The sequence below is a fragment of the Bombus terrestris genome, chromosome 6 (assembly GCF_910591885.1).
Source record: "Bombus terrestris chromosome 6, iyBomTerr1.2, whole genome shotgun sequence".
NCBI classification, from domain to species: domain Eukaryota; kingdom Metazoa; phylum Arthropoda; class Insecta; order Hymenoptera; family Apidae; genus Bombus; species Bombus terrestris.
The window spans coordinates 6310601-6331916 of NC_063274.1; the positions used below are offsets into that span (position 1 = coordinate 6310601).

Consider the following 21316-nt stretch of genomic DNA (forward strand, 5'->3'; position numbering starts at 1 on the left):
TATCTAATACATATATTTTCACACACATAAATCTGTCTTACTTTATAATATAAGATTATGTTGTTTTAGACAAATTATTAATTTAATTATTCACGTTATTGTATTTAATGGCGTCTGTAATATGCCCCAGAATTTTGTTTATTTGAGCCTTCCATGCGATAAATATTTACGTCCTTACTACCTACGATTTCTCGTTCATATTATATAATAATTCACTATCGAATAAATAAAATCACTGACCAGAGATTTATTTAGTAGCACTGTATTAAGTTTTATCTTAATAAACAGAACGCGTTCAAGCGGACTAATTACAATCGTCGCGATGCATAAACTGTAGAGGGCGTGAGAAACACTGACTTTTTTCGAGATTGTTATATCAAAACGTGAGACACGAAATTCTATTTAATGTCATTTTTATTCCGTTATCCTTAGTCAATGTCTATACCTCGTTTCATCATCAGTGATAAAAGCACTGTATCAACTGTAGGTTAAGGTGGAAACTAGTGTAACTACGCGAGTATTATTATTGGTTACTAGTGAGACCTGGTTACTTGTGATGTTACCGACTCGAAATGTTTTACCATCAGCCTATCTCATAGCGAAAGGTTGTGTCGGGAACCATTCGTAAGCCAGTAGGCGCGATAGGTACTACCCTCTGCAGTCAGGTATCAAAACGGGGGTGTGCGATTGAATTGGTTTTTCAACGTCGGCTGATCAGCTGTGCGGTTTAAGTTGGACTTTCCCCTTGTGGTGTGGTGTCGTGCACATTCAGACTTGCGTTCGATTGGCATAGATACGTCGGATCCGTGTATCGAGGATAGAATCGGAACGGTGTCATAAATACAGCGACGAAGTACGCGCTGGCGGCGATAAATCGGTAGTATTTTCTGGTGAAGGGGGGCAAGTGAGGCATGACGGGAACAGGTGACAATAGAGCTTCGCCATGTTAGATTTGACGAGATCACGAAACGTGCGCCGCTGCTGCTGCTGCTGCTGCTGCTGGTGTTAGTGGAGAGAGAGAGAATTTATTTTGTTTTCTCGACTCTCGTGCTACTTTCCTCAGCGGTGATCCAACTGAAAATCATCCAAGCTGGATAGGTTACCCGAGTATCTCCGCGATACCGTGGACTGGTTTATGGGGTAAGTGTTTTCGAGCGAAATTTTCACGTTCGGTCAACGATTTTCTCGATAACTCGAGAATCACCGGAGCCATGGAATAAAAGGTTAACCTCGACGTTCATTGATGGCCTAACCTCCCCGTCGAGGTTGACGCTCTCTCGCTCCGGTTTGTACTCCGTTGCACGTTTAATAATCGTCTTGTCGTTTCCTTTTTTCTGAAAGAAAGTAAACTCTGCAATTTTTCGTTTTATCGTTTCATCGTGTCTCGCGTTTCTATGCATGATACTATTCAAAATTTCGTTCGGGAAAATAGCGCGTGGATAGAACACCGTCGTTCGACCGCACAGTGTCTCCTCGTTCTGCTCGCCGTCGCTTTATATTCACGAAAATCGCTGACAGTGCCGATGATAGCGTCAATTATATTGTTCTTGGTCAGGTTACAAAGATCGTCAGAATTCAGGATATTGATATTTTTATGTAAAAATGCGGTTTCAAGTGGCGACGTTAAAAATGTCCGTATGTGTTTGCCAAACGCTGACAATTCACGTTACGTTTATTGGATTTCTTATTTTTACCCTTTTATCGCGATACGTAAGAGAGTACATGCACCAACTTATAAGAATTACGTAAACGTGAATTGCATGACATCCAAGGAAAAAAAGCTGAAAAACATGAAACGAATAACATTTTTTTACGCAAAATCCATTAAACTTGACCGCATCTGCAAATCTACTTACATTATCTTATTATTGTATTTCATTTTCTGCTGATGATACGCGTGATGCGTGCATTGTACCTGGCCGATATTTTCAAAAATGTTTTATCAGCGTTCAAGAAGTGTGTTATTTAGAATAGAGTATAGAGTAGTTAAAATTGCAAAATAAGGTAGCTTTAGGTCTTTTCAATTTTAGGTTATTGTCTGTGTTAGCCATCCGTAGAAAATATCGAAATGATTTTATCTATTTTGTAAATTCAGAAACGGCGATGTGTCACGTTGTTACTGCGTTGTTACTACCTTTTTCCTCTTTAATTATGTCGTGACACGTGTGAGTATTATGCTTGTGTCGTGTTTGATACCGTTCTGTATTGGTGTCTGACGTATACCTAAGTTCATCCTCCAAGTAAAGTACGTAGTTTTCAAATAATATAGCATACTCATTGTGTCAATAGTATAGATTTCCTATATTACCATTCTGATTGTTGTATTAATGAAAACTCGAAACATAAACGATTCAGAGTGCCATATTTTGCCATAAAATTGTTACTTCAAGTTCCTTCGAAAAGGAAAATTTATTTCAATGTTACCAACTTAAGAAATATCGACATATATGTTTGAACGAATGAAAAACACTCGATCATGACGAATCACTTGAATGTTCGAATCTTTTAGAATTACTTTATCAAATGTTCACGATACGAAAGTGCAGGCATATCGCTGTCGCGACGATAAAGTTATCACGCACCACTACCTTTTGCGATTTCTGCATACGAATCATCGCTAAAGGAAAAAACCACGATGTTGATAATTCGTGATATCGTCGAGTATGTACAATGGATGACCGGTTGTACAATGAATATCGGCATCGGCGCGCTAATTTCACGCGTCGACAGCGCGCAAAGCGACTGTTAGCCATAGAAACGAGTCGTGAAATAGCGAACTGTGATATTCATAATCGCATACGTGCGAATTACTCTTCTTTTTCGTCCCGCCAGGTGGACTCGAAGACGTAGAATAGGGCGTCGACTCGCGTGAGCTGATTTTCTCAGTGACGAGGTCGCATTTAATGGTTTGCGGTTCATTTCATTCTTTTTTTTTTCTTCTCTTTTCCGTTTCCGTTCAACCTTCGTAGTGTGGTTGAAAACGTATGATTTTATCACGGCTTACAATGGAAGAAGCGAACAAAAAACAAAGGGGGGAACCAGAGACAGAGTACGTACAGATAGCGCTGTTCGTTTCAATTAGGTGCGCCGTTATTTTTGTGAACGCGACCCCGAACGTTAATTTATCGTCTTATGGAAATGATTTGGCCTGAGCTTCGATCACTGCAGTGTACGTATCATGTAAAAATATAACGTGCTGCTTTTAGCCTATTGATACTTGTAGAAACGCGTATCTTTTATTGTTAAAGGAACCTTTCTGTAAGTTATCGAGCTTGTGGATTATATATATGTATACAATGACCCGGTAGAAATAGAACGATTGATTAACGAGATTATATTGTATATTCCTGGTGATCGATAGAAAGCTTAAGAAAATTTTTTGGGATAATTGTTTTGTCGAAGAACTAAATATTTATTTATCTTGAAGGTCTATTTCTAAACTATTTCTACACTATTATAAACTGTTTACTCGTTTAAAGGTTAGTTTTTCGAAATTTCAAGATTAGATATATCTTTTGCGACGAAAACATGTCGAACAGCATATAATTATTAAATTTCATTACGTCTGTAGCAAAGATAGTAAAATTATTATTTATTGTACAATTGTATAATTTATATGCTAACAGTATGTAGATTTTTTGTAGAGAAAAGATATGTATTTCTAATAATGCAAATATGCAAATTCGACTGGATCACTGTATATATATGTATATATATGTATATTCTAATCCAATTTCTACCATTATATATTAAAGATTATAATATTCATATTATTCTTTCACAAATACACATTCACAGGAAGCCATATTGAAATTTGCTCGGTATCACATAATGTACAGTCGCTGCACTGCATTTAATCAAAAGTTTCTTATTATTTTTCAAATATAAAGACATAAAACCGTAATGTTGGAATTGAGATTTTCTTGCTGATCGCGTGGAACAAAAGTAGAATTTCTAGAAAATTCATTGTACGTAATGTACGTATATGAATTATTTAATAAAAAATCGCGTGTGGTCTTAAAAACAATATTGTAGTTAACATAAACGATAACATTCGTAAATGATTATACACTTGATTTTGCTATTTTATAAATAACCTATTTATGCAAAAAATCACATTACAAAGTAATTAACGATTAATTATCTATTAAAGAGATTTTTAATCGATAAAATTTTGCGGAAAGTATTCCTAATGAGATATATTAGATGTGTAGATGTGATAATTATACGAGGTATCGCCATCAACAATGCTTCCATATTAATGCTTTGTTAGCTGTGTAACGTGAAATAAATTATATTTATACCTGTGACTTATATTTATATAATGCATTTCGACAGCAATATATAGCCATTGATTTATTAGAAATGAGTTTGAACGTGTAACGTTTCCCTTAAAGATGGCTGAATTTATAAACTTATAAAGTGGCCAAAATAAATTTCATTGCTTTTTTGAAGAAACATATAGCGAGGAAACATGAGTAAAATCTACACATAATATAGTATCTTTTAAATATCAAATATTCTGATGTCTAATAGAATTCCATTCTTATCTTAATCTCAATTTCAATCCTGACTTTTAGCTACTTGGCATTTTTTCGATACTTTAGTTTAATTGATCTTATAAGTTCTATAGGGGGTTTAGCTCGGTTGATTGAAGAGTTGAGCGTTAAACTTTAGGACAATTGCATAATAAATATTCTTTCGTTATTTAAGTTTTTCCATTAAGCTCATTATCTCGATTATACTTAGTTGTGTTTTACGTTTCTACTTTATGTCTACTTTTGAACAGATTTTCTTTTAAAAGGTTCAAAAATTACTTCTTATCTGAGATATCCATCGGTGAATAGCAGTTCACCAACACCAACGCTCGAGATATATCCCCATACCGTTACAGAACCTGCTCCCTGTTTCAAAGTTTAGTTTTATTAAACTTTTAGTTCTCGTGGTGCTTCGTTTGCTCTTCATCGCCCTATGCTTTTTCTGTCCAAACCAAAAATGCCATGTTTGCTTTTATCCGCAAAAACAATATCCTTCCTTTGCGATAAACCCTTTAGAATATGTCACTCTTTTTATTTCTTATCTACTTTGTTTATGTATAGCATTATTCGAAATACGCTAACATAATATTCGTTTGTTTTCCAAGTACTCCAAGTATTATTTCATGAAAGATGTTCGAAGCAAGAGCTATGAAATATTGGAAAGCAAATCTTTTTTTCAATAGTTTTCTATTTATCAATTTTTCCATTTCATCTTCAATTTTATATCTATAAACGTTCTGTTTGTTCCATTTATTCGACGTATATCTCTTATATCTTTCGACAACATCTACTACTTGTTTAAAGCTTTTCTCGTCCCTTAACAATTTTCCAGTTTTATAATAACTTTTACCCTTTCCTTTATAATAAATTACAAACTACTTTTTATCGAAACTGAGACTCTTTTCTATTCGTAACACGTTAAACTTGCGTTATTAATGCTTCAAAGTATACCTTTATACTGACCTAGAATTATATTGCAGCAGCTCATATTCATAACGAATACGAATAGCGCGTCAGTTTCTTAGAGAAGATAGATCGCAGAACGTAAGCATTCGAATATCATTTTTACGTGATATTCTTTTTTTAATTTCAAATCTATCATACGAATAATTATTATTGTTGAAAGGAGGCACAATTTATTTTTATCTTTATGGAAAAGCACCGAATTTCGTGATCTGCTTTTCACAAAATTACGAGACCAATTTTAATTCGATATTCTATCTGTTGAATAAATAAGCAATTAAATAAATCGAATATTAATTGAACGTAATCTTTTTCGCAAAGTCTTTAAGAAAAAAATTACACGATAAGTAGCAAGTTCTTTAAAACCTGATTATTAATCTTCCTTTTCCTTTCTTTTTTTTCTTTTTTGGGGCTTCTAGAATCTTGCGTTTTTTGAAACGTCTTGTTATTACGAAAACAAACGATTATATCATCAATTTCAATTTCTGTCCGGTTCGTTATTATTATACGACTTTGCTATATCTCTAGCACCAACTGTACGTGTTTGCCATACTCTCAAAGCATTTGGATAGGACAGAGTGTGTGCTGCGCGCGACGAGCATCACGGAAAGTGAGCGAGAACACCGTAGACCGTAGTGTGGTTGCTGGCTTGAAACCGAGCGGACCGATGAGTCACGCCGTTGTTTCGCGCCGCGATCAGCTTCCTCGGTGAATCACGCGGCGAGTTTGCTCGCCAAAACGGAGACACCGTAGCGTAGTGCTTCCTCGAGACGTCGTAACGTGCAACAATTTTTAAATACCATGGCAATTTTAGATTTCTGTTTAAAATTCCATGAAATCGTTGCCACACGTATCGTCGTCTCACACGTACGATGGAACTTTTAACAAATTTTAGCACGCAGTATTTGCATCCAATAATCGAATTTATAAACTTTTATCTAATCAACTTTAAAATCGTCTTATTATTCCATAAAAGATAAAATAAAAATTAACTGGTATATTATTCCATACTTTCGCTAGAATTATATGCGGAATACTATTTTATTTAAACACGACTTTTATTATTTGAAAATACGTTTTGATATCGAAGAGAAAATTTGAACGTTGTTCGAAATATACAAGTAGAGAGTTAGAAAAATCTACGCATTTCTTTTACAAAGACTTCCTCTTGAGCAACATTTTCTTCCGAAGAAAATAATAACAGCAAGTCATCTATAGATATCAGTTACTCTTTCTTTACTTTTAACATCGATTTCACGTTATCCAGCCTTTATTTTTAACATCGTCCCTAGTAAGGGTTATAAAAATATCGCTTTAAATATTCGACTTGCTTCTTCACGAATCGTTCTACCCAGTATAATATCTTTTACATATTTCATAAAAGTTAGATCACTCAGAATTAACAATTCTATTTATAAATGGGCGGCGAACAAATTAGGCTCGGGTTGTTGAACGGTTCGCGAACGTGCTCGGAACGTAAAGTACCGCAATGTATATTGTATTCTTTAAATAAATCCGTGCCGGAACGTGTGTGTATAGACCGCGCAGATAAAACGGTTTTATCAACCACTTCGACGATAACACAGCTTTGGCGAACGCGTACGCGTTGTTGACGGATCCGCAAACAAACTTATCGCGTGATATCGTCTTATGCGACGTGCCTCTGACAAAGAGATCCTTTCTACCTTCGCGCTACATATATTCAGCTTCGTGTTCCACGTGCAAGCTAAACGAACGTTAGAATTCATCATCTTTAACGTTGCAATATTTTACCGTGGTAAATGGTGAAAATTGGAGCACATGGTAGAGATGTTAGAAACGGAAGTTATGCATCTTGGTTGATCAAGGTCTCCATCTTATACCTTGTACCGTTTTGTGCGCATTATGGGAGCTATGTTAGGATCTGCTAATTAGTACTTGCAGAACCGTTAAATACATATTCTGTACGATTTATTTCTTTCGTAGACTCGAAGAGTCGTCAAATAATTCCGATGCTATGTTAATTTTCCCAAGGTTGCCACAAATCAACGCTTTCCTCGAATAAGAAGTAGAGTCTCGACTGCTATCGTCGCTGTAAAAGTTGCTGATCTCATTTGCCGTCAGTATTTCGTTTTATTCGTGGCTATTTAACATTGGAAAGTCGCTTCCGATCGGTATCAATTCTCGATTTAAGAAAGAGCAAACAAAAGGTCGCATTCTGCATATCTTCGTTATAAATTATTCTTTAAATTCGCGTTGAATGACGGAAGAGCCTCGTTAATTATATCAATAGCTAACCGCTTCGTGTTTCTGCAGACTGATCAATATCTTTTTTTCGATGCTCGCAAATGGAAAGTGCTAATAATTTTCTTCTTCGAACATCGTTCTCGAGATTAAGCTACAGACGCAGAACGCCGGAGAAAGTTTCTACTAGGTAAACAAAGTAAACTGATATATTCTCGTCGACTATTACTATCATATTGCCAATCGCTTATTTTTAGATGGAAATATGTAGATTAGTCGATAATTGCTGCAATAATCGCCAATTACGTTACTATATTCAGACATTATTATAAAGGTATAAGTATAGTATACGACTAACTATAAAAACACGAGAACCATTAGTTTCAGCACGTTTATTGGTGAAAGTGATATTAGCATTCCTCATTTTTTATCACTCCTTCCAAAGGATATTAACTCCTTACATGAACAGCTCATGTCGTGACTACAATTTCAATATTTTTTAATATGCTGCTATGGGCTCCAATTTCAATTAGCGTGTACACGCGCAAGGATATGTTTTCTTAAACGAAAAAATATTTCATGGAGAATTTATTGAAATAAAAAGGCGGTAGAATTTTATAATTGGCTAATGTTCCACGAAAGATAGGAAATAAAAATGATAAAGGAATTAAAAGAATCGTATCGTAAAAGGCTGCCATATAGAATTATGTATCATTTTGAGATACAGTACACGCAATTCAACTTTTCTACATATTACAATCCGCTATCGTGTGTACGAATTTGAACGTTTTCTTTGATAATTTAGATCAGTTGTGACAATTCATAGCATCAAGTGTCTTGGTTCTTACAAAAGGAATTGTACGTGAAACGTTTGAGTGGAGCGTGTTTCGCGAAATGTATTAAAGCGTTAATGCACAAAGAGGAAGAAACAGAAAGCGGCGGGTATCGTCGGTTCATCTTAATCCTGCAACAGACAGCGCTCCCCTAGGACGAATTGAGAGCACGTAACCGGGGACCGAGTGCCTGTCACATTTACGTGACATTCATCGGTGCTCTCGTTATCCTGCCGTTCATTTTTCACGGTAATGTCGTCGGACGTTTGTTGGCAGCGACACTTGTGAATGGATAAATGTCGTGTGATTCACGGCCAGACACGAGCTCAAGTAATTGACACTGCTAAAAGTCCGGGATCTGCTCCTTTATAGCCCTAGCTATGTGTTTCCATGTTTCGATGTGTGTCGTAATGAAATTTTCTCGCAATTTTCACCGGTCCTTAATCCTTCGAGGCATCCTGGCACGTGTCGAATCTTTGCTTCGAAAACGATACGAAACAACAATATTTCGTTAATATACTATTTTGCAAATTTATTGGCGTTTTTTGTTTCTTTCACTCGTTGCAGATATTCTTAGGAAATGTGCGCATAAGATCTTTGTAATTCTATATCATAATTAGGAAAACATGATTCGTTAGACTAAACTCTTGCTTCGTGTCTCTGACGCTTTAAATTCTAATAGATTAATTGTCAGAAATTTTCATTCTGTCCTCTCGGTCTGGTTCAAACACCAACTTGGTTCAGTCAACAAAAATTCTATCACTTCCGCTGTGACGTGGTGAAAACGAGTAAATATCAGACGATGACGTTGCGTAATGTTTGCCGCAAACTCAATTAGATTCTTGCCTTTATACGGAATCGAAATAAAAAGATTCGATTTAAGCTGCCCGCAGCAGACGGATTACATAATCCTCGAGATCGATATTAACCGTCCGCTATATCTTACGTTTCTTTTAGTTTTGTAAATTTAGCAGATTGGGTGTATATTTTAGATACAAGCACACACAGATACGTGTAAAGGGAGAGAGAACGTCGAGTTTGCAAGTCAGGGGAAATCTAGCAATTGATAAGGGCTACGATTTCGAGGTGTAAGATTTCTTATTAGCATTAGGTAAATAATTTAACAAAATATCAATCATTTGTATTCTATGGTTAAGACGAAGTTAATTATAATTTTTCAAACAGCAACATCCAAAAATATCCATTTCACACATTCAACAGTAATAGAACTATTTCTTCCTTGTCTTTCAAGTCGCGAAAGAAATTGTCAGGAATACACGTCAATACGCGAGCGTGACTTTATCATCGATATATCGATATTTATCCCGTTGCAGGGAACGGGATAACCGAATTGGCCTCGGACGGTGCGTTTTACCGGTTTCGCCCTATCGATACGCCTCTCTTTCACCTTTCACTCTCTGCCACCATGTTCATCGATGCCGCCGCGGCGCCGCAACGGTTTCACGTAATTCATTTGCTGAAATTTTCATCGATAACCGATATGTTCCGTGAACTATATCTACTCTTTTCTATTTTTTCTATCTTTCTATCTTTTTTTCTTCCGTCATTCGGCACGAACCACTTTTTACGAGTTCTTTTCGCCCGACCATTTTTCAGTGCATTTTTTAGTGCATTTTTCAGTGCATTTTTTCGGCACGGATTTTGTACGGATTTCGGTTAAATTGCAACCTTAATCTTTCTTTTCACTGAATCCTTTTACGTCCTTTCCGGAAATTTTTTAACGATGTTTTATATTTAACCTACTGCGCGCCGAAATTATATTTTTCAAGGATCTTTAAAATTTGTGTCTTTGCTCACTTTTCACGTATTGCTGTTAAATCTGCATAAACAACATCTGCGTAAATAACAGCAGTAAAAAATGAAATAATGTCTTGCGGTCCCGATATTATACACGATAAAAATGTGTATATACGAGCAACGCAACAAATGTTCGATGTAAACGTAAACCCGTGCCGCGTCGAAATTCCTTTTTCGCATAAGTGGCAGACGAGCATAAAACACTTAGAGAAATGTGGCCTCTTTTGGGCAAAAATCGCGCTTCTACATGGACAACGCATGGAATGCTTGAAGAGGATGCGCGCATCGTCTACGTCAAAATCGCGTTACTAGGCGTGCTACACTTACAGGGTAGATATTTTTTACGGTGTTCTCGACGATTTTTCTGCGGACACTTTCGTCAACGATGCTTTACTCCAAGTTACCTTTCCTTTATGATTATTGTCATAGTAAAAGCAAAAAACAAAAGACAAGAAATAAAAATTATCTTTGCTCGTTCTATTAAAATATAAGATATATCCTTTGTTTATTACGCCAGCTGAATATTTTTGATATGCGTCGTAGGTTCAATTCACGATGAAATTAAAGATACTTCCGTGGTATATATGGTCGTATGTGTATGTATGTAAATGCTATATAAACAGTATGGAAGTGGTCTTTCAAATAACGTGTAACAAAAATTTCACCTATCCTCTGGCTGAATGCTCACAAATTACGAGCTTGAAAACACGTCAATCTGAGAAATATACTAGCTGCTGCTCAATGAAGCATTGATGCCGCGAAACTAGAGACGAAAAGATGTTTTTTTGTAGTTTATGTATTCTAGTTTTGAAGCTAATAAATATTTATATTTATTAAAATATAATTTGACTTATACAGTAATTAAAATATATTTCATGAATATGTTTGCTCGTCCGCTAAATTTCAAAACCGATATTTCTTTCTCGACAACAGTCTTTTGCATCTTTTCCAAACAGTTTTTCTCCTCATAAAACTACCTTAATTTATATTCGTATCATGACAGGGTGTTACGAAATGTAATATCACGCATCGACTGGCCTTAACCTTTCGTATTTTGCAAGACACATGAACCAGTAAGAAGACACGTGAACCAGTTGCGCCCACTTCTTCCCGCTAAAGATGCATCGACTATTGACAATGCACAAACATCCCTTTTTCGTAAGCGTAAGAACACGTTAGTTCATTAGGAAATTACTGAAAGAATACTTATTTTATTTGAAACCTTAGATCGTAAGAAATAATACTTTTGTTCCTAACATATAATTTTTAACTCTCTGTATATTCTAAATATTTTATTTTCACGTTTCATTGTACCAAAGATTAAAATTTAGTTTTAAGAAGGTCTAAAACCTGTTTTCACAAGAAGGCATTCTTCTTATTCAAATTTTATTTGTTTGAAAAAATGGATACGACGCACAACAAGAGAACGACAAGAGATCGAAAATGCAGTCTGCGTCATTTATCACAAAGCAAAATCCCTTGGAGTTGGCCGTGTCCCGAGTATCCGTAGACATGTATCCCTCTCACCATCGCCTTCCTCCGTTCCTCGACCTCATCTTCGTGGAATCGGCCCGTTCGTTCCACCATCATCGTCCGTCCGCTGCATCACTCGCGACCCTGAAGAACAGGTACGCACGCTCCCGTGCCGCGCCGTACGGATGTTGAGGAGAAAGAACTTGTCCGGTTTCGTCGACTGCTAGCCTCTCCCGTAATTACATTACAACGAAAGGCGGAAACAGCCAAACGTGCACGCGTGTATATAATACATCTATGCGAAATAACGATAAAAAAGTTGAAAAGTGCGACAAAGACGAATATATAGTGTACGAACAGGGGGGAAGCCCCTTTGTGCCAAGCTTTTCCCCACCCCACTTCTCTCTAAAACACTCTTACACAAAGATATTTCACATCTATATATTCCTGCATCCTCTTACACAAAGATATTTCACGTCTATATATTCCTGCATCTTCTTTCTGTTTCATCGGTAATGCACGCCCATGCGCTGTCTTCTTTCCGTCATTCTTTCCAAAGTGTTATATCTTGTACGTATATCTAACATGGAATACTCTTTAGTTTCGATCTTGCTACATTTCGGCGACGCACGCATCAAGTTGTTTGTTCACGTATTGTATGCGTCATCGGTGGCGTAAGACGAATACCAGATTAAACAGGCCATGGTGTTTTCTCAGTTCGTTGGCTACGTAGACTGGAATAATAATCGAAGCGCCAAAGATCCAGGTTAAATACCCTAATATAACTTGTCTGCTTTGTTCTAAAGCATCGATCAAGGACTATTTGTGCATACAATCGCTCACGATTGTTCCAGTAAACAAAATTCCGCAGTCACTCATGGATGAGAGTTTTAAGGGCTCTGCACATGGTACGATGATCAAATAAATTTGATATGCGTGTAAAAATAGTCTTCATTGATTGAAGTTTGTGAATGAAACAACAAAGGATGAATCCGCGATCTAATAGGCCATGGAAATATGGAACGCAGGTAATTGTTCGTTATAAAGAATAACAAAACGGAACTAATTAATATTTATGAACGTATTGCACATGTTACGTTGCTATTGTATTACAGAATTACATAGAGGTACGATGGGTGAAAGTATAAGCGATACGACGGTGTCGATAACCTGATCAATTTGCCAAACGTTGGAACAGTGTGTGTAGACCTTTATACTTCTTCATTCTTTCCCTTTATTCGCTGCTTTTTTCGCATGCCCCACCACTTTATGGTCTTACCCTCTCTCCGGGACTTGTCTTCTCCCACTGCCAAGTCGACCGTGAGTCGCTTTCTCCGTTTATCGTAGCGTGGCGGCCGATAGCCGATAGCGGTAGCTGGTACCTGGCGAACGCCTGGAGAACGGCGACGTCAGTCTGTGCTTCGTTGCTCGTTGAATTCGTACGCGTCTCGATCACCGTATCGGCCGTCGCGTCTCCTGTTTACACTTCTCCCCTCTTCCCTACTCCTCGCATTTCATCCACCTTACCTTCCACGTTCCGTTTCCCTTCTGGCCATTTAGTTTATTTTGATTTTGATTTTGACCGTTACCTTTCGTTGGTCTCGCTCGTTCAAACAGTTTCGGCGTTTCAGTCTTCTTACCTCGCCGCTGGTGAGAGTACAGCTGGTGTGTCGTGCCTTGTTCGTCAAGCGTTCAGTGTAATTGGCTCGATGTTTGGTTCGGGAAACAGGAAGGTGCTCAAATACTCGGCCATCGACACGTCCTTGTCCATGGACGTTGAGGACACCGTCACGTGCTTCTGCAGGTTAGTCTTTTCTTTGAGCGCATGCGTTCCTCTCGACCGGCTAGGGTCTACAAGATCCCTCCGAACACAACTATCTTTCACCTAACCGCGAACTGGGATTCCATCTGGCTCCGTCGAGAGAGCTATGAATGTTTCAAGGAAATCTCCAGCGTTTGTTTTCTCCTGCGAGTACGAGCGAGACATGAATTGATGATACAGCGATGGTCAGTTAACACGGCAATACTGTATTCTGCGCGAACTAACTTTCTCTGACGCCGATCGTGGCTGAAGATGTCGTTTGGAGAGCAGTCGAGTTCGTTGAGTCGAGTCGAACAGGATACAGAACTGGAAGATTCTATTGTTGTGCGATTTGGGTGGTCTGGCAGCATTATAGTCAGACGCTTTGGGATAGCTTGCGGAATGTAAGTGTTATTCGAGGTTAAGTGGGGGGAGTTAGAGGGCTATTTTGTCGAAGTTTTTGGAGAATTGTGTGTTTGAGGGGTCAGAATCGTTCTGTGGCGAATACATGTGATATATGTTGCTTTGGAGTCGCGGCTCGAGCGTAATGGAGAGCAATTATTCGAATTGAAAGGAGCAGTTGGAGATTCAATAAGTACGACCAAGTGTTCTCGAATTTTGTAGAATTTTCTTATTGCCACGTACTCACCGTGTGCTTATTATTACCGTGTAAGATGTTTAAACAGTGAGATATTGGAGGAAGCAGATAAGTTTTAATATGTTTAGTTGACTGGCAGTCTTTAAGCGTTTTTTTAAAGATCGTGCTATTCAGCTTTATTTATAAAAAGAATTAGTAAATATAAATTTTTTAATAATACGTTATGTATATATAGTTTTATTAGCTATGTAACACTTGCGTTAGAAAATGTCTTATGTATAGACATCTCCGTATTAAGCAATGAATCTCTACTTAGTTAAAAGATAATATTTTCAAATTCACAACCCAGTTAGTCTTTGATATAAAGAATGATTGTTTTATTCGTTTTAGGATATATCTTACGCATCTGTGCGCATAAATCGTTTCTGCTAAAATCAATGTTTGTTGAATTACTCAAACAATTACAGTTGCGTGTTTTACCTTGAGTATCGGTCTAGTTAAACGCAAAATGCAAACAGTTAAGAAAATTTTGTGAAGAACGAAGTTCAATTTAACAGTTGGGTTGCACAGTGTTTGAGAAATTTGTAAATATTTTCGTAGCGACCTTCGTTTGATAAGAATGAGGGGAACCTCGTTATTTACGAAGTTGATGGTATTTTTTTATCGGGATTCAGCTATTTCTACGTTTCTAGGAATTTAGAGCAAGATGATATTTTCGGTCGATCGATCGATAAAACTTCGATAAAGCATAAAAAGGTTATTCTAGTTTCTCGAGGTTTTTTTTTTATCATGCAACACGGCTAATCGTAAACAGAGTAATTGTAATGAACAGAGTATCTGAGAGCGTAAATAATTTGTTTATTAATTAAACGTAGAGGAAAAGATTGTTCGAGAAGATGTTGCTATCAATTCCAGAAAAAATATTATGACTTACCATTTTTCTTCCTTCTTATCTTTTTCCTTCAGGACAAATACGGTAAATTGCCTCTTATTTATATAACAAAACTGCCGATAATTTAATCCTGAAATTCTCTTTCATTCCGGGAGAAGGTTGACATTTAAATAGACGTTAAATTATGTTGACGAATAATGTTAACGAGTACCAGGAAACGTTCTTTGTATCCTTTGTGTAGGTATCCTATAATTCCTTAACTAAGGATGTCGAGAATCTTCTCAATTTCATAATTCTGAATATTTAATGTTATAAGTGTAAATAATATACAGATGTTTTCTTCCTTTTTCTTAGTTATTTTATAAACGTATTGAAGATCGAAGAATATAAAACGTGTCGTCAGAAAACCAAAGATTAAGATAAAGTATCACCATCGCAAAAAATTATTCTTGCTTGTATGACCTTCCTAATGAAAGTAAGAAATAATAAAAAGCAAATCTTCGCGATTACCGCTGTAATCCAGAAATACGTGTATTAGCAAAGATTAAACAGATAGCAATAAACGAATGTTTAAATTGTATGCATACAGCATCCAGATGATAATGAGCAAATAAAAATCGTCCATTTGTCAAGCATTTGCGTTTAGATGCCTCTACGTTTAATCAGCAAATATCGCGTATCGTTCATATTCGTTCGTTTAACTTCCAAATTCGAGATAAATGTAATCGCCCAGGCAAAGAAATATTATATAGGTATCATATAAAATTGCAGAAGATTTGTATCGATTTTTTGTTATAAAATATGTCATTAAATACTTTATTTGATTCGTATGATACTACGTCATAAATAGAAATCACGAACGCTTTATCAGTATGGCGTGTTTACAGCTATTAAGACGCATTACAACACTTCTAATGTAAATAACTTCGCGATTACTGCAGTTTTCGTCACGTAGACCTAAAGAGTCTGCTGTTTGCTAGAATTGTACAGTTTGCTAGAATTTAGTCGTAATTTGTAGCTTTTTTGTGGAAGTTCACTCGTACATCCTCGATTAACCGATTTCTATGATGCAATAGAAGCGAGAACAGCCACTGTAGAGGAGATAAAACTTCTTGATCGCTGGAGATCCGTTGGCGTTCGCTGGCGTCTCGTGGATTGTTTGAACGGCGTAATAACGAGCAAGCGAGCGAGAGATCGCTTTTGACACGTCAGCCGGGGCTGAGACAATGTGCAAACAATCGCAGAAGGAATTAACAGTCTTATCGAAGCACGATAATGAGGTTACGAGAAAAGAGTATTGAAAAATGTCATGATCGAGTTTCTTGATAACTACGTTAGGATGATAATTTGCACGATGCTCACTTCTCGAGGATTGTTGTTTCGGTTGCGAAGGTCCAGGTAACATTGAATAGCATTGAGTTGCGTGTGTTTTTTAAGCGAGTTGCACTGTTCGCGAATTACAGTTTCGTTAACTGTTTGGCGGAAAGATGGTGGGAAGCGGATGACTCAGTCTGGACGATGTTGTAGGAGAATCTGCATATAAAAATTGTGAAACAGTTTTAGATGGCGAAGAATCGCTGATTTATTTGTAACGAAAAAATTCAAACGATTGACATTTCGCGGGGTTATAAAGTTTTCAAATTAAATTGGAAACTCGTTGAAGCGAATTGCGACGTAAATTATTCGTATCAGGCATGCAGTTGCATCGTATGAATCGAATTAAAAATAGTTCCGAACCGAGACGTATATTTAATTGAGACAAACCGGATATACTTTAACCAAATTCGCAGCTGTTCGGTTTAATTCAGTTCGGTTGGCGAGCATTATTTTTAGATTCGCCTGTGAAACATTTAATTCGAGAAACGGGCCGAAGTTTCCTGAAACACGACGATTAATCGTGTAGGAAACAGTGTTGCAAAATGAAAGTTATTTAGGTACAAAAGGAGTATAGGAATATGAGCTATAATTTTCATCTTATTTTATCGTTGTATTTAATGGTTAATTATACGTAATAAGGCACAACGCTTTTGGTAGAAATTATGAAAAATATACGTCTTAAACAAAGAATGTATGTATTTGAGGTGACGTATAAATCCTAATCGTTTCAACTTAAAAATAGAATTTTGTTTCGTAAAACGTGCCGTATTTCATGAGTAGATTTCTTTGAAAACCTACAAGTATACATACATGCATACATATAATGAGATGAATTGCGATCGATTTGTATCGAAAAGGAATAACGAGAAGTAACGTATCCAAGAGATGTCTTTGGTGAAATTCGTTGGAAAATTCATCAGCTATCCGATCATTCAACCGTATCAAATATTGCTGCTTAATCGACCGATAATTATCCGTTCTTCCACATGAGGCTTTTTAAAAAATTCAGAGTTTCGAAAAGATTAATAATAAGCTTCTTTTTAAGAAGAATCTACGGATCAAAAAATATAACAAATTACATTAATATTAAACTATATCCAAAATAAGCAATGCAAGTGATGTTCGTGACATATATTTTTTTTAATTTAATTAGAAACTCAACAGTCGTTCGATTATTGTAGAGGTTTCGCGATAAACATTCACTTTCAATTCAAGTCAATTCGAAAACCCTGAGAACGAGAAAAAAGATGTGCAGAATTCCAATCGAAAACCTTGGTGAATATAGGATACCTATTCTTGCGCGTTATTTCCATAAAATTAACATGATTTGTAGACACAAAGAATACAGTATGTTAACGGAAACTTATCGAGGAAAAATAATGTTAAATGTATTCATAAACGTAATATATCCTTGAAAAATGCAAGAACTGTGTAGTTCATCAAAATGCACTAGTCATTGTAGTTTAATCGAATAATACTTATTTGCTGTTTCTCACGTTGGAAAAGCAGTGCAGAGTGAAATAAATCTTAAAACTAATTGTATATTAAAATTGCTCTGAAAAATTTATTTAATTAAAATCGTCAAACTCGATATCCATAGTCAACGATCGTTGCTCAATCCGGTACTTGAAACGAATCGAATTGAATCGAAAATTGACGGACGTGTGGAAATTCTAATTCGATCGCGATGAAACGACAATCATCGCGACCGCAACAGGACTCTCGGTTTATCCTTCCTATTCAATCGGTTTATTTTTTCACTCTTGATGACTTCAGTTGCTCAAGGTCGTTCTTCGATCGCTCGCGTTTCCCGGAAGAGCATGTGTTTCGCGCGCGCCTCGACGTGTACTAGTGATTTACAGACGCACATATTGCACGAAATATGATGCAATCCGCGACTCGCTGATTTTCCTCTATTTTAATTTTTCCTTATAATTCTGACGCGATATTTGCTTCGCAATGTATCTCGTTTAAGAGAATATTATGCATAGGTTATACACAGAAATGTTCAGAAATCGATCGACTTTCATATTATGTTTAACGTCTCGCTGACTAGACAGTCAGAATTTCAAAATTGGTCATTTTTTAAACGTTCAAATATGCAGATAGGAATACCTGTAGCGAACTAGAAATTTCTCAATTAATAAACATACAACGCCGTTAAATTTGTAATACATGATACATAAAAACAACAATGACGAATAACGTATCAAGATATATTACATGACGTGTTACACGGAGAACATTGCCAAATTGGTTGGCACATGATTCTCCAGCATTCTACACCGAATCCAGTTGGCACTTTGAATTTAACGGATTAACCTGTTTGCCCTGAAAAACAGGTCCTGGACAGCACATACTACTGGCCAACCCTTTTCATGAAAAAACTTGGACACGTTATTGATACATCAATAACGTACGGTTACAACGGAGAAAAAGCACATATTCAAACGTTCAAATCATTCGAATAATATTTTGAACCGTTTCACGAAATAGACCGACGATCGAACCATATCGCAGTAGTCACTGAAATCTATCTCTGCGAATTGCGCAAATGCCAGCACTGATATTGATCACAGGAATTAGAAACTATGCGTAGTAAAAGTTGAGATACCAGCGAAATTAAAAGTTAAGATATCAGCTATTAAGAAAATTGAAAGAACCGACCGGATAACATATCGTTTTAACCATAATTGATAATTAACGTGTAATAATAATTGCGATGGAGCTGTAACTTTGAAGAGTTGGAGAAAGTTGAAAAAAGGAAGGGAAGAGTGTTCTATTCGGGTTCTGTTAAAGGACTCGCATCGATAAAACTACCTTGCTATTAAACACCTTGATAAGGGAAGCCATATCGGAAGTTGTACGTATTTATCGGAATTGATTTGTGGATGTACTATTTGCGAGAAAGTGTCGTCGTGTCGACAGACCTCTGGTGGCAGAATAGGGAATGTACTTGCACGATAATAGTAGAAAGAATTTTCAGAGATAGAATGTTCCCATTTTTATTGATCTTTTTTCTTTGCAGATTAGAAAAGTAACATGTTCGAAATTTGAGAAAGCAGAATTAGGTATATAGCAGTATTTGAATTTCAAGCGTAAGTGGAATTTACAGAAAATCGATGGTCACATTCATGTTCGTATAAATCGAAAATTGCAAGAAAATGAGGGTTGCGATATGTAAATTCGAAACATAAACGGAATTCGCAAAGAAGCGATTTTCGCATCTATGTAAATTAGTAAAGTTAGATGGGAACGGTAATCATGTGTACATCAGCTGAGAAACAAATTTGAAGTCACGAATGTATAAATTTTGACCGTGAACGTTTACAAACGAATCAGTCTTTCGATTTTTGTAAATCAATATTTATAGCACGAAAACCACGTTGGAGGTCAGGTCGCAGACTAAGATGAAAATCTTCCATTACTGGTAGATCTTTTGGTCGTATGGTTGTTTTCCAGGGGAAATGTATAGACCAGAGCTGGGTAATTTGCTATGGTTATTATCTTTTACCTTCTTTCTTCGTCTTGTTTTCTGCAACACAAATTACAGTGAATTTTTCTCGTTACATTTACCGTTAATTTGATAAACAAAGATATAGAGGTTCGAACTTTTAGTGCAAAATTTCGAAATTAGCAAGCCCTACCAATTTTGGATGTTTCAGTTTACAAATTTTGAGATTTCAGTCATACGTGCTTTTAAATCTTTTAATCTTGACAATTTTGTATTTCATATCTTTGAGCGTCCAACTAATTCCGTTATCCACAGTGTGAAATAATATAGGATTGGATGAAAACTATGTCGGAGATCAAACCAAAGACAAAGGTAAAGCTGAGCCATTACCATCGAAACGCTGGCAAGCGGTTCTCAGAACGCAGAGTGGCATTATTGTCCAGTCGCTTATAGGGCCTCTCCAAGAAAAGAGTATTCGCTCACGCCTCGTTTATGTCCCCTGCTATTCGCAAGGATATGCTTCTTACAAAGCTAGAAACGCTCGAACCCGTTTGTGTCGTCGGACCGAGGCATAAAATTCTTGGTTGCTCGTATCGTACCGAAGACGCGCCTTAAAACGGATCCATGCGGCCCAGACGGATTGAAAACATTAAAATGTAACAGTCGTAAGATTCTTTGTCTCCGTGTGTTAGTGACGCGAAGGATTTTAGAAATTGATTGCATATCGCTGTTAAGTGGAACGTTAATTTTTACAGAACGATGCATCACGCAAATGCTTATGTAGATATTGTGTTTACTTTTCACACTTTGTGATTCTCCTTCGAGATTTTTCTATACTGACGAGGTATTTTGCTAATCGATTTTCATCTCGAATCTTACCACCAACAACGATGAACAACAGTTTATCACAGTTTTCTTGAAATAATTCTATTTCTACTACTCTGCTATTTGACTTCTAACGCTTAGCGCTATTCAACATTGGTCAATTCTTTTCGGTGATTTCTCAAACGGTTAAAAAATTGTATATACGCCAGATTATCTCTACTTGCGAGCGTTTGACATAATAATTTCGCGGATATGTGACGTGTCCACTCGAAGCATACGACCGTGGTATGTGCGAACGATCGAGGGAGCGAATATACGTACGTACGTATATACCGGTGTTTCGAAACTTCCGTCATGAACGACCATGCATTGCTGAGGTTCCCTTCCGCGTTGTTTTATGCTTCATGTGGCGATTTATTCGCTCTCTTTCCTTTATTTTACGAAATACAACCTTAGCAAGGATCATTCGACGACAGGTACGGAGAACTTTTCAAGGATGGAATTTTGTGAATGTTAAAATT

General features: G+C 36.7%; 2 protein-coding genes across 5 annotated transcripts in view; one reads left to right on the top strand and one right to left on the bottom strand.

Moving 5' to 3' along the window:
• The window catches only part of LOC100643804 (myelin expression factor 2), a 91295-nt gene extending 90967 nt beyond the window's left edge, over positions 1 to 328 (bottom strand). The window contains exon 1 of the mRNA XM_048406581.1: positions 241 to 328. The gene's annotated coding sequence lies outside the window, so the exon portion shown is untranslated. The remainder of the gene's footprint in view (positions 1 to 240) is intronic.
• A 365-nt stretch (positions 329 to 693) lies between these two features.
• Positions 694 to 21316, top strand: part of LOC100644292 (MOB kinase activator-like 2) — a 64526-nt gene continuing 43903 nt past the window's right edge. For 2 of the 4 annotated variants that reach the window (XM_048406586.1, XM_003395950.4), the window contains exon 1: positions 13219 to 13652. Coding sequence is in view for 2 of the 4 variants with exons in the window: in XM_003395950.4 (XP_003395998.1) it covers positions 13558 to 13652 (95 nt within the window). In the remaining 2 variants the exon portion in view is untranslated. Of the gene's footprint in view, positions 1141 to 13218; positions 13653 to 21316 lie in introns of those variants that run through there. The other 2 variants (XM_048406585.1, XM_012309348.3) reach the window with 2 other exon arrangements.